Genomic DNA, 15722 nt, shown 5'->3' with positions numbered 1-15722 from the left:
ACTCAGGTAAAGAATCGTGATGAGGTTTTAGTTGGTACATATTATGTATTTTAATAACAATTGAATGTGTGGTAGTAATACAAGGTTGCAATGCAATCAAAATGGTTTCAATTAAATTAAAAAACATTTTAATTTTTAATTTATCGGCATTCTATAAAAATTTCATCAAAACCTATCCAGTTTTTTAGGAACACATTTGCAACGAAATTATTTGTAAAAATTTGTAACATCATTTATACAGATAAAGTTGTTTACTTGTGATTTATCAGGATTTCGTCATATAAATCAAGTCAATCGTCATGATTATAAAGCACTGGTAATAGTTTGCACGACCACCTCCTCGTTATCACCTTTCAATTCTATTTCGACGATGTCTCACTTTACACCGCAGAGGAAACGGTGTTTTCTGTCCTCGATTGATCGAAAGTGGGCTTTTAATTTTGATTTATTAATTACCAAAATTAATTTTCGAATTAATGAATTATTCAATGAATAAAGTCATGTAAATTAATTAATGAAATCATTTATTTATTTTAATGATTAATTAATTATTCTATGAAATAAACGAATTAATTAAAAGATTGAAGTTAGGATTCAATCTATACTAGTTTACCTAGCTTAGTTTTGGCGTTCTGAACGGTCGCTCAGTTATATTTGTTGATTGTGTTGTCGAGGAAGTTAACGTAGTACAGTACGTGTTCATTTACGTCCCAGTGCGGGCCCTCGCCGAAGCTGATGGTAATGCTTTTATCGTAGGCACCATTGTGACTACGCTTTCGCAATATTAGGTTAAAGGCCTAAAACATCAAATGGACGTTACAGTAAACAGTAAATATCGTATCTAAAGTAGTTAAAATAAAGGCGAACAAAGAGTTTACTAAGTATGTTACGCAAGAAAAGCGAGATTTATTTATTTTGAATTATATCTGATTTTAAAGCTTTTTTAGTTATTGGTTTGTGTTGCTATCTTGTTCTCCCGAACCCAGAAAAAACGAATTCGCTGTAGTTTGTTTGTCTATCTTTTATAGATCTAATTATCTTATCTATTGAGATATATATAAAATATATATTTCTATATTTGTCTTCTATGCGTTCCTAAACCTCTGGACAGATAGTGATAAAAATTTAGTCCAAAGCTTTGAAGATAGAGACTTGATTTTTTTTTTTACTTAGTAATGCATGTTGCGCCCGCCTGGTATTTATGTGTACAGTTGCCCGCGACTTCGTCCGCGAGGAATTAAAAGAAATCTAATAATAAAATAAATCCTATGTCACCCGGGGATAGTGTAGTTTGATAACAGTGAAATAATTTTTCAAATCTATTCAATAGTTTCGGAGAACTCCATGCAAATAAACAAACAATCAAATCTTTCCACTTTAAAATAAAAGTATAGATAACCGAGTATCTATTAAAAGGAAACGTACTTACTTATCATAAACTGTAAACGCGTCCACATTTCCTGATAATTTAATATCGTCTAATCGAATGTTTAGATGGATGTTTGTTTGAAGGTATCTCCAGAACGGTTCAACGGATCTCGATGAAATTTGGCATAGATGTAGATAGTCTGGAAGAACACATAGGCTACTTATTGTGTTTTTTTAACCTCGCGCGGTTGGAGTCGCGGGCGATAGCTAGTAAAATATATGTCACCGTGCAGTATAACCTCAATAAAACCTCATGGCTGTTATCTTGAATGGTGTTAAATTTTTAATCTAATGCGGGGAAACAAATCGTAGTAGTGACTATTACAGATTTGACGCTTGCGTATGTATAAGATACTGGCAGTAGCCCGCGACTTCGTCCGCGCGGAATTAAAAAAATCTAGTAATAAAAATACCCTACGTCACTCTGGAATAGTGCCAGTTTTCCAACAGTAGAAGTATTTTTCAAATCTGTTCAGTTGTTTCGGAACTTATTGAATACAATCAATTCTTTTCTCTTTATAATATTAGTGTAGACATACTTACAGGTGTGTTACAAATATATGTATATTGAGTAGATATGATAAGTAACGCCTGTAATAAGTCAGTCATCGATAAATAAGCGTTACATAAACGGTGATATGTATTTATCAAAAAGTCGAATTTCATTATTTAAAACTATGAATTTGATACAAATAAAAAGAAACCTACAATTGAGGCAATCTAGGAATTAAATTTGTATTGCCCTCTAAAATGAAATAAAGGGACCGGCAACTGTTTTGTTTACAAGGTTTTTAAATAGCGGTCAGCTGGAATCTACGATTTCGACCGTATTTAATTTCCGATTTCGTAACATAGTAATAAAAACACAATTTAACTAATATTTTAATTTATTTTAACTTTGGAAGGTGGATGTCCCCTTACACCGAGGCCTGTGACCTCGTACAAGGCCGCGCCCCACACAACTTCGGTCTTCTTGCACCGAGTGTTGAATGACGTCACATAAAGGATATCCAAGTTCGGTCCACCAAACGCAACCGACGTAACTTCGTTCGTAGGTATAGTGACTTTTTGGAGCAATTTTCCCGTTTCACCTTCAACTTTTATAACCTGGATAAACATAGATTTTAATCAGAGTGATTATTTTCACATAACTATTGTTATAATCCGTTAAAAAGTAAATTTACCTTGCTTGCTTCAAATAAAGCCACCCATAGATTACCGTCCGTGTCTATGGTCATACCATCACAAGATCCTTTAAGCCCGTGTTCCGCTGGGATAAAAATTTTTTGGCAGTTTGCTGTCAAATAATAAATATTTATAATTAAAAATCAATCAGACAACAACAAAATTGTGTGTTTTAGTTTCTTAAATTTCGAAAAATTAATAAAACAAACATCGATACTAGAAAATGATTCCGAATTAACGGTTTGTCTTCAACACACTTAATTCTTAACCAACATAGAATAAAGGCGATGTGTAAGATAAAAATAATTAATTAAATAATAACTCACATATATTTCCAGTTTCGATGTCATAATCATATCTTCGAATCCCATCCACAGAGTCTACGTAATAAAAGTATTTTCTCTCAATATCCCACGCCAGACCATTCGCTATGGTGATCTTATCATCCAACTTATGAATCTGACCATCCTCATCCAAACGGTATAATGAGCCGTTCTCACGAACAAAACTCTCAGTTGTCATTGACCCACTTTTATTATAACCAAATGTACCTGAATACAGTAAAATTAATCCTACTAATCGTACTAATGTTATAAATGCGAATGTTTGATTGGATGGATGGATGTTAGAAGGTATCTCAGTTAAATTGGGAAGAACACATAGGCACCTAATTGTTTTTTAATTCCGCGAGGATGGAGTCGTGGGTTAAATAGCTTCTTACTATATACGTTAAGTTACATTTTACAACCTCTTTTTACGCAAATTACAGGTGAACGTGACATTTAACACATAAGCAGAAATAAAAATCTTTGAGTATTAATTATGGTGAAATTCGACAAATTCGTGAACACTAGTATTTTTTTTATTATGACAAGGTCCTCATGGTTTAATAAGATATCATGTCTAAAAGAAAGTTGATAAAACGAGATTTAGTGCGCGTGAGAAATGGGAATTAAGAGACCTGAATGTGTTGTGGATTGGTATGAAAGTTTATGTATACATATTATCACTGTTTCTATTCATTAACGTTAAATCTTTCTTCCATCATTCCATCTCTTTCTTGTAACGAAATTTGCTTAATGTGGCCTTCAATCTCTGTAACTCTGTTCCCATCGTGTTTTATCCAAATCTTTTGAAGATTTTTCTACTTCATTCGTTTTAATTTTGTTTGAATCTAATTAAGTATTTATTTAATAACACTATCTGACTAAACAAATTTACCAGCGTACAATCGTCCTCTAGGGTCTGCTTTGCCGTCATTAAACAGATTGATTGGCTTGTCTTTGTCAACTTGCGCCACAATTCTAACGATTCTCGCGGTGTCGTTCTCACCGTTCCATTCTATTTCGACGATGTTCCGTTTCATCCCGCCGAGGAAGTGATGCTTCTTGCCTTCGATCGGTATGATAAATGATACGTGATCATCTGGAAATAGAGTTATTGCTGTGACTTTTGATCAGTTAAAAGAATTCGTTATTATCGTTTTTTTAATATATTGATAGGGATATCAATATTTTATTTATAAAAATCTTTCACTAGTAAATTCACATATGAAGTAGAGTTCCAACCTTAACTTTGATTAACGTAGCAATTACAATTATATATGTATTTGTGATCTGTAATAATTTGTTTTTTTTATCGTCATCAAATCATTCTCGTGCCCATAGAGTGGCGCGAGCTTACCACTCTAAGTTAGGAGTAATAAGGAGACAGTTAAACGCGCTGGCCCAATGCGTATTGGTATAGTTCACATTTATATTTTTGTTGATGTTACGATTATTTAATCAAGAATGTAGGATAAAAGCCCATATGAAATTCTCACCACCGACGCAACAACAAAAAGTATGCATCTTACCTTAAATTAACTCCTTACATTAATTAAACAAAATTGGGTTACTCAGTTATAAGTGATTTAGGTACTTGAATTTTAAAGTTGGTTACTTCTCTTGACTAAATTAGAAAACGAATGCTAGACTTAAATTATGATATTAAACTTTACCAAACTCTGAACAGGTTCTTTCCCTGGTCGCCGGGTTGTATTTGTTGATTGTGTTGTTGGTGAAGTCGGCAAAGTACAGGACTTGTTCATCTACGTCCCAATGCGGGCCCTCGCCGAATGAGACAGTCAGCACAGCTTCTGTTACTGGTGCCATAGTAGTGCTGTAAATATTGACAACTTTACATCTATCAGTACCGAGTGCTTAAAGTCAGTGTATGTCCTCTTTCACTTCCGTAAAATTCGGTCTACGGCCTCGCTCATAATTTAGTCATAACGCAAATAACATAACTATTTACGGGTTAACGCCGACTCGTTAACTCTTCGCCCACCGGTCATCGCGCCGCCGTGGGATTATCGCGGTATCCACTCGTTCAACGTTCGCCGATAGACCGGGATAAAGATATAATTTTTTTAGTAAAACGTTATGTCGTCGACGAAGTGCGGTCAGCGAGGCGTTGGCGGGCGTCCACTCCATCGGCGGCTGCGAGTGAACGCCGCGATCGCGAGGTAAGGCGGTGCGGGGTTGACCAGGAGTCAAACTTAAATCTACTTTATGTATAACAATGGAGTGGAAGTGGAAAAAGTCACCGGCGTCAGTGTTTCCGTCCAAGTAATGATGATCCACATCATCATTACTTGGACGGAAACACTGGCCCACGCCAGAGTAAATTATCACTTACTAGCTAGCGCGAACAATCTTTCGAACATTCCATTTAGGTAAAGTGCTGGTTTATACAGTATATAAAAGGGTAAACCATTATGACAGAATCGTGATGTGTGTAATTGATAATATTACTTACATATTCAACTGTTCTTGAATTTAAAAGTAACGAATATTAAGTACTGATGGAATCAATATGATAAATGTCACTTTAAAACCGCAGCCAAAGGATCACTGTATGAAACTGTTAAAAAATATAATTAACATGACGATTGACTTGATTTATATATGACGAATTATTATAATTTATTTATATATGACGCAATCATGATAAATCACAAGTAATCAACTTTATCTGTATAAATGATGTTACAATTTTTTACAAAAAATTTCGTTGCAAATGTGTCCCTAAAAAACTGGACAGGTTTTGATGAAATTTTTATAGAATGCCGAAAAAATTAAAATTAAAATGTTTTTTTAATTTAATTGAAACCATTTTAATTGCATTGCAACCTTGTATTACTATCACACATTCAATTGTTATTAAAATACATATTGTTAGCTATTTTACTATTTTATTTATTCTGTAATTCCATAACCTAAAACATTATTTTGTCTATGCTATAAATCAATAACACTTTTGTTTATTTTAAAATAACAACATTAATCACTGATATTGCATCCACCTTATTATTTAAATATTTGATTCACAAATTTTAAATTGAAAATTTTAAAATTCGACTTATTTTGTTATTATTCGGACAGTACTTGGATATCGTAAATTTAAAAGTATTGTAATTAGGGGGCGTCCATAAATTACGTGAGGTGTTTTTTTTAATTTTCTGCCCCTCCCTCCCCCCCTGGTGAGATGTCGTGAGATTTTATTCAACCCCCTCCCCCATCTCCCAATCTCACGTGAGATTTTTCAAAATGTGAGTTTCTTACGTAAACGCGTTGGATTGTCATTGTAAAAAGAAAAAAAGAAATTTGCTTCGTGCTTTTATTTACGACTAGTTATGACTAGTAATCAATGTTGCTGAGAGTTTAATTATAAGTGTAATAAAAATTTAACAATAGAATACTTAAATCGTAACTACTTAGATTAAAAAAGAGTATCTACTCTAATTCAGTCCATGGAGAATCATGCACGGTCTCAAGAGAGACTCAATAGTCTGTGTTCCAATGAACCAACATGTCCATTTTTTTTTTTGTTTCAATCAGAAAAAAAATTGCGTGATATTTGCCGAGACCCCCCCTCCCTCCAACGTAAGATTAGATGAGATTTGACTCGACCCCCTCCCCCCCTTAAACACCTCACGTAATTTATGGACGCCCCCTTACTAGTCTGAATGACAGCCAAGTTGGCGGCATTCGGGGAATCGTTTGACAGATGTAAGATTAGTGATTGTAAAAAGTTGTTATTTACAATTCATCAAAGAAAATATACGAGTTAAAGAAGACTGTGTTTTATTAAAAGTATTCTTCGGCTGTGACTCCCACAATATGTACTAACTAAAATCTCAACACAATTCTTTTACTTGCGTATTATAAAATCGACACACCCTATATTGCAGCGCGATAGGAATTCAATACATTTTGACTAGATTATCTGCAACATTCCTGCAAATCACCGTGGCTCAACGTGGCGTAGTTGATATTAAAGGTTCTCTACACCCAGTCCAAGTCACACACGCCACGTGACGCGACGTGCATGACCCTTAACCGCGACAACATAAACGACAAGAAAACTTAAAAGTAAGCACTATTTTTATAGCATAGAATTTAAATAAAGTAATGAAACACTATTAGAAAAAGTTTAAATATCAAGGTTATCATATTTTAATTTATTAAATTCGAAATCATCTGAATCGTTATTTTTGAATAGATTAATCTATACGTATTAATGAAATTGGAGTGTCTGTATTTAATGTCGTACACGTATAGTATTTGCGTTGTTGATAATGAACGGCTACGTTTGTTACGGGTAATGTCTGGAACAGCTGCACCGACTTTGTCGAGACTTTGACGGTAAGGTAGTTGATACACTAGGACATGTTATAGGCTACTGACAAGCGATAAATCTACTTCGATAGCTTTGTTATGAATAAAAATAAAGTTCTTTAAAAAAATGTTTTTGCTATTCATGATTTCTTTATGACAATACTTATAAACAAGACAAGACAAGACTTATAAAAATGTACAATGACAGAAAAAAAGTAAAATAAATAAACAAGAAACGGCAAAAAGAGTGTTACCACTTTGCTACTTTTTTTTAATCCAGCGCTGACAAAGTCGCGAGCGACCACTTGTTTAATAAATAAAACTTCAATACTATTTATTTATAATTTAATAACGAATAATGCAAAATCAAAATAGTATTTTAATTCCAGTTCATTATTTTAATCAAATCTGGCATTACCGTTGGGATAACCTTTGGACTTCCGAACGTTGCTTCACTTGAAAAGCGGGGATACGAATCTTTTGCAGAACTTTGCTTTTCTTGGGGGTTGATTTTTATAACCTGAAATAAATTTATATGAAGTTATACTTTAAAAAGACAATGCCCATCTTTGCCCCAGAAATGCCCAGATAAAGTATATTACAAGATTGCTGTTAATTTTAGAAGAATTATGTTGTTAATTTTAAATCATATGAAGCACTGTTCTTGTTGACAGCCTCTTAAATTACAAAATCTTAGGCTTTGTTTAGTTTGGGGCTAAATAATTGGCATGACAACAAGCGAGCGTATATCTTTCTTAAAGGCCGGCAACGCATCTGCAGTTCTCCTAGTGTTGCGGATGTCCATGGGCGTCGATCGAGTGATGATCATGAAGTTCCTTGTGAAAAACTAATAGCAATTCTGTCTGTAAACAATAAAATGTATAAAAAACTAGTAGGAAGTTATCATGTATAATGTCGAATATCTTTTGAACCGGTGCTTTATATGACATTAAATCTATATCTTATCTATATATATAAAAGAAAATCGTGTTAGTTACACTATTTATAACTCAAGAACGACTGAATCGATTTGACTGAAAATTGGTGGGCAGGTAGCTTAGAACCAGGAAACGGACATAGGATAATTTTTACCCCGTTTTCTATTTTTCTTTTATTCCGCGCGGTCGGAGTCGCGGGTAACAGCTAGTATCATATAAATACTGTTAAAAAGTTATCATATGACATAGAGCCGTAATTTGGGCATTGCATGGCATAGCTGACTTTCAGCCCCATACTAATATGGGCATGGTCCTTTATTAATAAAGGTCTAAAAATTATGTTGTTTGAGTTTTCGGCCAAAATTGCTTCGCAAGGCACCTCAAGAAGAAGAAAAAAGGAAATTAGGCATAATTAGTAATGAAGGGTTCTAGATCTTTTTTTAATAATAACTGTTTTTTTTCTAATTAGTGTAATAATAAAATAAACTCAGATTTTAATAGACTGGTGTTGATTATTTATCAGGCTTCCTTTGTATACGACAACCCAGAGATTGTCGTCCGTATCTATGGTCAGGCCATCACTTAAGCATTTGATTCCGTGATCTTTCGGTACGAATAACTTTTGACAGTTTGCTGTTAACTGAAGAAAATTGTTACTATTAAATCGTATGCTTTGTAATCGCTTATTTTTATCTTTATGGACACAAATGTTATTAGGTTATAAGGTCCGTTTCTCATAGTTTACTATGCTTTACGCTTTTTTAACTGGAAATACAAAAAACATTGTTTTTTTCTATAAAACCTATTGTTATACATATATAGGACATTTTATACGTGACGTCAGCCTGTATGAACCGCGGGGTCGAACAGAAACCTCCTTGCGGGTCTACATTCCAACTGTCAGGTCTCGGAGTAAAAGGACATCCCAACGGTAATGCCAGATTTGATTAGATTATTTTGATTATGATTGTTAATAAATACTATTGAAGTTTTATTTTTTAAACCCGCGGTCGGCCGCGACTTTGTCAGCGCTGGATTAAAAAAAAAGTAGCTATTGCGGCAACATCGGCCCCGGGGTTGCGTGGCTTTTTGCCTTTTCTCGTCTATTTATTTTACTTTTTTTTTGTGTCATTGTACATTTTTTTTACAAATCTTGTCTTGTCATAAAGAAATCATCAATAGAAAATATATTTTAGTTTAATTTTTAATTATCAACAACGCAAATACTATACGTGTACGACATTAAATACAGACACTCCAATTTTATTAATACGTATAGATTAATCTATTCAAAAATAACGATCCAGAAGAATTTAATTTTAATAAATTTGACCGACGACAGTAAAAATTATAACCTTGATTTATTTAAACTTTTTCTTATAGTGTGTTATTACTTTTTTTTTCACTCTATGCTATAAAAATAGTGCTAACTTTTAAGTTTTCATGTTTATGTTGTCGCGATTACGTGTCATGCACGTCGCGTCACGTGGCGTGTGTGACTTGGACTGGGTGTAGGGAACCTTTGATATCGGCTATGCCACGATGAGTCAGGGTGACTTGCAGGAATCTTGCAAATAATCTAGTGAAAATTATCTACTTTTATATTGATTTAAAACCAAATGTATTGAATTCCTATCGCGCTGCAATATAGGGTGTGTCGATTTTATAATACACAGGTGAAAAAAATCGTGGAGAGATTTTAGTTAGTACCTACATATGTATTTTAATAACAATTGAATGTGTGATAGTAATACAAAGTTGCAATGCAATCAAAAATGTTTCAATTAAATAAATAAGAAAAATTAAATTTTTATTTTTTCGGCATTCTACCAAAATTTCATCAAAACCTGTCCAAAACAAATCCAGTTTTTAAGGGACACATTTGCAACGAAATTATTTGTAAAAAATTGTAACATCATTTATACAGATAAAGTTGATTACTTGTGATTTATCATGATTTCGTCATATAAATCAAGTCAATCGCCATGTTAATTATATTTTTAACAGTTTCATACAGTGATCCTTTGGCTGCGGTTTTAAAGTTACATCCATCATATTGATTCCATCAGTACTTAATATTCGTTACTTTTAAATTCAAGAACAGTTTAATATGTAAGTAACATTATCAACTACACACATCACGATTCTGTCATAATGATAAACTCTTTTATATACTTACTGTATAAACCAGCACTTTGCCAAAATCCCATTCAACCAATATCTGATGTGTTCGAAAGATTGTTCGCGCTAGGTAGGATAATTTACTCTGGCCCACATCATAATTCCTTGGACGGAAACACTGACGCCAGTAACATGTTCCACTTCCATTCCATTGCTGTACATAAAGTAGATTTAAGTTTGACTCCTGGTCAACCCGGCACCGCTTTACATCGCGACCGCCGCGGCGGCGCGATGACCGGTGGGCGAAGAGTTAACGAGTCGGCGTTAACCCTTAAATAGTTATTCGCGACTAGATTAATGAGGGAAGCCGTAGACCGATTTTTACGGAAGTGAATTATTGTACAGTAGTAGTGAATTGTTATACAGTATCGCAATACTGATAGCTGTATAATTGCAAATATTTACAGTACTACTATGGCGCCAGTAACGGAAGCGGTGCTGACTATCTCATTTGGCGAGGGCCCGCATTGGGACGTAGATGAACAAGTCCTGTACTTTGTCAACTACACCGACAACACAATCAACAAATACAATCCGGCGACCAGGGAAAGAACCTGTTCAGAGTTTGGTAACGTTTAATATCATAATTGAAGTTTAGCGTTCGTCTTCTATTTCAGTCAAAAGAAGTAACCAACATTAATGTTCAAGTACCTAAATCACTTATAACTGAATTGCCTTATTTGCTGATTTTGTTTTATTAATAAAAAGAATTAATATTACAAGGTAAAATGATTACTTTTTGTTGTTTCAAATAAAATAGAGCGTCGATGGTGAGAATTTCATATGGATTTTTATCCCACGTTCTAAATAATAACAAATTGTTTTAACTGATCAAAACTCACATCAATAACTCTATTTCCAGATGATCATGTATCATTTATCATACCGATCGAAGGCAAGAAGCATCACTTTCTCTGCGGGATGAAACGGAACATCGTCGAAATAGAATGGAACGGTGAGAACGACACCGCGAGAATTGTCAGAATTGTGGCGCAAGTTGACAAAGACAAGCCAATCAATATGTTTAATGACGGTAAAGCTGACCCTAGAGGACGGTTGTACACTGGTAAATTTGTTTATATAGTGATATAGTATAGTTTATATGTTATACTTATCTATATATATAAAAGAAAGTCGTGTTAGTTACACCACTTATAACTCAAGAACGGCTGAATCGATTTGACTGAAAATTGGTGGGCAGATAGCTTAGAACCAGGAATAGGACATAGGATAATTTTTATCCCGTTTTCTTTTTTTTTTCCGCGCGGACGGAGTCGCGAGTAAAAGCTAGTGTATTCAAAAACCATAATTCATACTCTTTTAATTTCTATTATCTGTTAAATGTCACGACCACCCGTAATTTGCATAAAAAGAGGTTGAAATATTTAACTTCACGTATTTAGTAAGTAGCTGTTAGCCACGACTCCGTCCATGCTGAATTAAAAAAAAAATTAGAAGCCTATGTGTTCTTCCAGACTATTCTCTGCATATATGCCAAATTTAATTGAGATACCTTTTTACATCCATCCATCCAATTAAACATTTGCATTTATAATATTTGTACGATAAGTAAGATTTATTTTACTGTTTTCAGGTACATTAGGTTTTAATGACAGTGGGTCAATGTCACTTGAGAGTTTTGTTCGTGAGAATGGCTCAATATACCGTTTGGATGAGGATGGTCAGATTCACGAGTTGGATGGTAAGATCACCCTCGCGAATGGTCTGGCGTGGGATATTGAGAGAAAATACTTTTATTACGTAGACTCTATGGATGGGATTCGAAGATATGATTATGACATCGAAACTGGAAACATATGTGAGTTATTATTTAGTTAATCATTACTTTATTTCATTACTTTTATCTTACACATCGTCTTTATTCTATGTTGGTTTTTTTTTATAACATAAGGTGGCAAACGAGCAAACAATCACCTGGATTCGCCGCAATAGCGAGGCAACCGTTGCCCATAGACATCCGCCCCGTAAATGCAAATGCGTTGCCTACCTTTAATCGACGGAGAAGGGGACGCACAGACAGATGATATTTTAACTTTCAATGCCTTCCCTCTTCCGCCAAATCCACTTCCCCTTCCCATCCTTCCCTAATAAGAAAATGGTGGGAAGGGAAAGAGGACTAATATTAGGCCTCCGTTACCACACTCATCAGACGAAACGCAGAATTGCTTCCACTTGACGCCTGTCTTCTGTGTGGTTGTGATATATTCCACCGGTCGACCCGGCCAATTTGGGCACCCAACAAATATTGTTGTTGCGGGATCTACCACTGTTAACTGGTTATGAATTAAGTGTGTTGAATACAAACCGTTAATTCGGAATAATTTGCTAGTATCAATGTTAATTTTATTAATAAAATTTAATTAGTATAGCGAATTTAAGAAACTAAAACACACAATTTTGTAGTTGTCTGGTTGATTTTTAACTATAAATAATTATTATTTGACAGCAAACTGCAAAAAAATATTTGTCGCAGCGGAACACGGGTTTAAAGGATTGTGTGATGGTATGACCATAGACACGGACGGTAATCTATGGGTGGCTTTAATGCAATCAAGCAAGGTAAATATACTTTTAATGGATTTTAACAATTGTTACGTTAAAATAACTAAACTAACTAACTAACTAGGGTGACGCAGTGACCCAAAGTGGGCCTTGGCCTCCGACAACAAAAGTCTCCACTTTTTCCGATCCCGCGCCGTCCCGACCCAGTCTCGGACCTGTAGGTCCCGAAGATCTCTATCTACCTCATCCATCCAGCGATATCTGCGACGGCCAACTGGATGCCGACCACTCGGTCGTCCCATATATGCGCGTTTGACACCACGAACATCATTCATTCTTTCTAAGTGGCCGAGCCAGCGGAGTCGTTGCGCTTTTATCTCGCCAATGATGTTGGGCTCGGCCACCAGTTTCTCAATCTCTGTGTTTTTTCTGATGCGCCACGTTCCATCCTCTTTTTGCACTGGCCCTAAAATTTTTCTTAAAATTTTCCGTTTCTACTAGGAGTTTTGCTTCTTCCTTTACAGTGAGTGTCCAGGCCTCACAGCCGTACATTAGAATTGGTCTAATTACCGTTTTATAAATGCGGATCTTGGTGCCCCGGCTGAGAAGCCTGGACACTAATACCTTGTGTAGAGCTGCACTACAACGTAGTGAATTTTGCAATCGAATTTCTATTTCTTCTTCACGAGTGTTTTGATCCGTTATAGTGCAGCCCAGGTACTTAAACTTTTCGACTCCTTTGTAGGTAAGGTTAGCAACTTTGAGGTCTTCTCTAGGTATTATTGAGCTTCTGTATAACTGTAAATGTTACGTTAAAATAATTACATTTAATTAAATCTATGTTTATCCAGGTTATAAAAATCGAAGGTGAAACGGGAAAATTGCTCCAAAAAGTCACTATACCTACGAACGAAGTTACGTCGGTTGCGTTTGGTGGACCGAACTTGGACATCCTTTATGTGACGACAGCCAACACTCGGTGCAAGAAGAACGAACCTGCGTGGGGCGCGGCCTTGTACGAGGTCACAGGCCTCGGTGTAAGGGGACATCCATCTACCAAAGTTAAAATAAACTAAAATACTAGTTAAATTGTGTTTTTATTACTTTGTTACCTAATCGAAAATTAAATACCGCTATTTAAAAACTTTGTAAACAAAATAACATCAGTTATGACTAAATGTTGCCAGTTCCTTTATTTCATTTTAGAGGGCAAGTCAAATCTTTTTATTTGTAACAAATTCATAGTTTTAAATAATGAAATTCGACTTTTTGATAAATACATAGAACCGTTTATGTAACGCTTATTTATCGATGACTAACTTATTACAGGCGCTATTTATCATATCTACTCAATATATGTTTGTAACCTACCGTTAATTATGATTAATTTATTATAAAGAATAGAGAAAATATTATTATAAAGAAAAAAATGATCGTTTGTTTGTATTCAATAGATTTAGAAACAATTGAACCTATATGAAAAAATCTTCTACTGTTGGTAAGTGGCACTATTCCAGGGTGATATAAGATATTTTTATAACTAGATTTTCGTAATTCCGCGCGGACGAAGTCGCGGGCAACTGCCAGTATCTTATACATATAACGTAATCTTTAATAGTCACTAATACGATTTGTTTCCTCGCATTAGATTAAAATTACACACATTCAAGATAACAGCGATGAAGTTATATTGAGGTTATACTGCACGGTGACATATTTTTATAATTATGATTAGTTAATATTCAATTATCAACAAAAGTGGACGCGTTAACATAAGTACGTTAAGATAAGTACTTTTCCTTTTAGTAATTACTCGGTTATCTATACTTTAATTTTAATGGAGAAATATTTGACTATTTATTTGTTTGTTTGTTTGCATTGTTTCTTTCACTGTTTTGAAACTACACTATCCCCGGGTGACATAGGTTTTATTTTATTACTATCATCATCATCATCAGCTCACTATACGTCCCCACCGAGGGGCTCGGAGCCTACCCCAATTTAGGGGTGACTAGGCCATAGTCAACCACGCTGGCCCAGTGCGGGTTGGTTGACTTCACACATATCATTGAATTTCTTGTCAGATATGTGCAGGTTGCATCACGATGTTTTCCTTTACCGTAAGAACGGCGGATAAATGTACATATGTAAATCGAAAATCGAAAAACACATTGGTACATGGCGGGATTCGAACCCAGGACCTGCAGATTGCAAGTCAAGTGCTTAACCCCTGAGCCACCGACGCTTTATTTTATTACTAGATTTCGTTTAATTCCTCGCGGACGAAGTCGCGGGCAATTATGTTTGTATTTCATAAAATACCAAATGGACGCAGCATGCATAATAACAAAACGAAAGTCAAAAAAATATCAAGTCTCTATCTTCTAAACTTCGGACTAAATTTTTATGACTGTCCAGAGGCTTACGAACGTATAGAAGACAAACATAGAAATATATATTTTATATATAGGGACTGTTCAAGTATTACGTAAGCACTATGGGGGGACGGGGGGGTCTTTGCTTTGCTTATTTTGGATGACATGGGGGGTAGGGGAGTCTAGATGATGATTACGTCATCGGTAGCTATTTACTTTTTTACACGAATGGCAACCCTCACATTGTCTTTGCTTGAAAACGAAACGATTTTCGGGGATTACCGCAAATAATGCATACGTTTAGGCACTCGCTTTAGAACCGAGTAGGGGAATTACCGCGCGCTATTCACTTGTTTAAATTTCCTCTGTCAGTGTATTGTTTCGTTTGGATACTATAGCGAGTGTCTATTGTAAGCATAGCAAAGCAAGGT

At 35.0% G+C, this 15722-nt stretch overlaps 2 protein-coding genes across 2 annotated transcripts; one reads left to right on the top strand and one right to left on the bottom strand.

Moving 5' to 3' along the window:
* Window positions 1–2310: 2310 nt before the first annotated feature.
* On the bottom strand, window positions 2311–5549 carry LOC106714625 (regucalcin). Its single transcript, XM_045680077.1, has 6 exons — window positions 5413–5549; window positions 4613–4773; window positions 3835–4038; window positions 2940–3164; window positions 2613–2725; window positions 2311–2535 (listed from the first exon to the last, which is right to left on the bottom strand). Exons 2-6 carry the CDS (start codon window positions 4764–4766, stop codon window positions 2311–2313), a joined length of 921 nt encoding a protein of 306 aa, XP_045536033.1. The 5' UTR covers window positions 4767–4773; window positions 5413–5549.
* A 1399-nt stretch (window positions 5550–6948) lies between these two features.
* On the top strand, window positions 6949–13992 carry LOC123721406 (regucalcin-like). Its single transcript, XM_045680076.1, has 6 exons — window positions 6949–7028; window positions 10801–10961; window positions 11256–11459; window positions 11988–12212; window positions 12861–13009; window positions 13768–13992. Exons 2-6 carry the CDS (start codon window positions 10808–10810, stop codon window positions 13990–13992), a joined length of 957 nt encoding a protein of 318 aa, XP_045536032.1. The 5' UTR covers window positions 6949–7028; window positions 10801–10807.
* Window positions 13993–15722: the final 1730 nt, after the last annotated feature.

The sequence above is a fragment of the Papilio machaon genome, chromosome 11, assembly GCF_912999745.1.
Source record: "Papilio machaon chromosome 11, ilPapMach1.1, whole genome shotgun sequence".
In the NCBI taxonomy this organism is placed as follows: Eukaryota; Metazoa; Arthropoda; class Insecta; order Lepidoptera; family Papilionidae; genus Papilio; species Papilio machaon.
The sequence above is the reverse complement of the archived record's forward strand: the minus strand, read 5'-3'. Positions and strand labels throughout refer to the sequence as shown.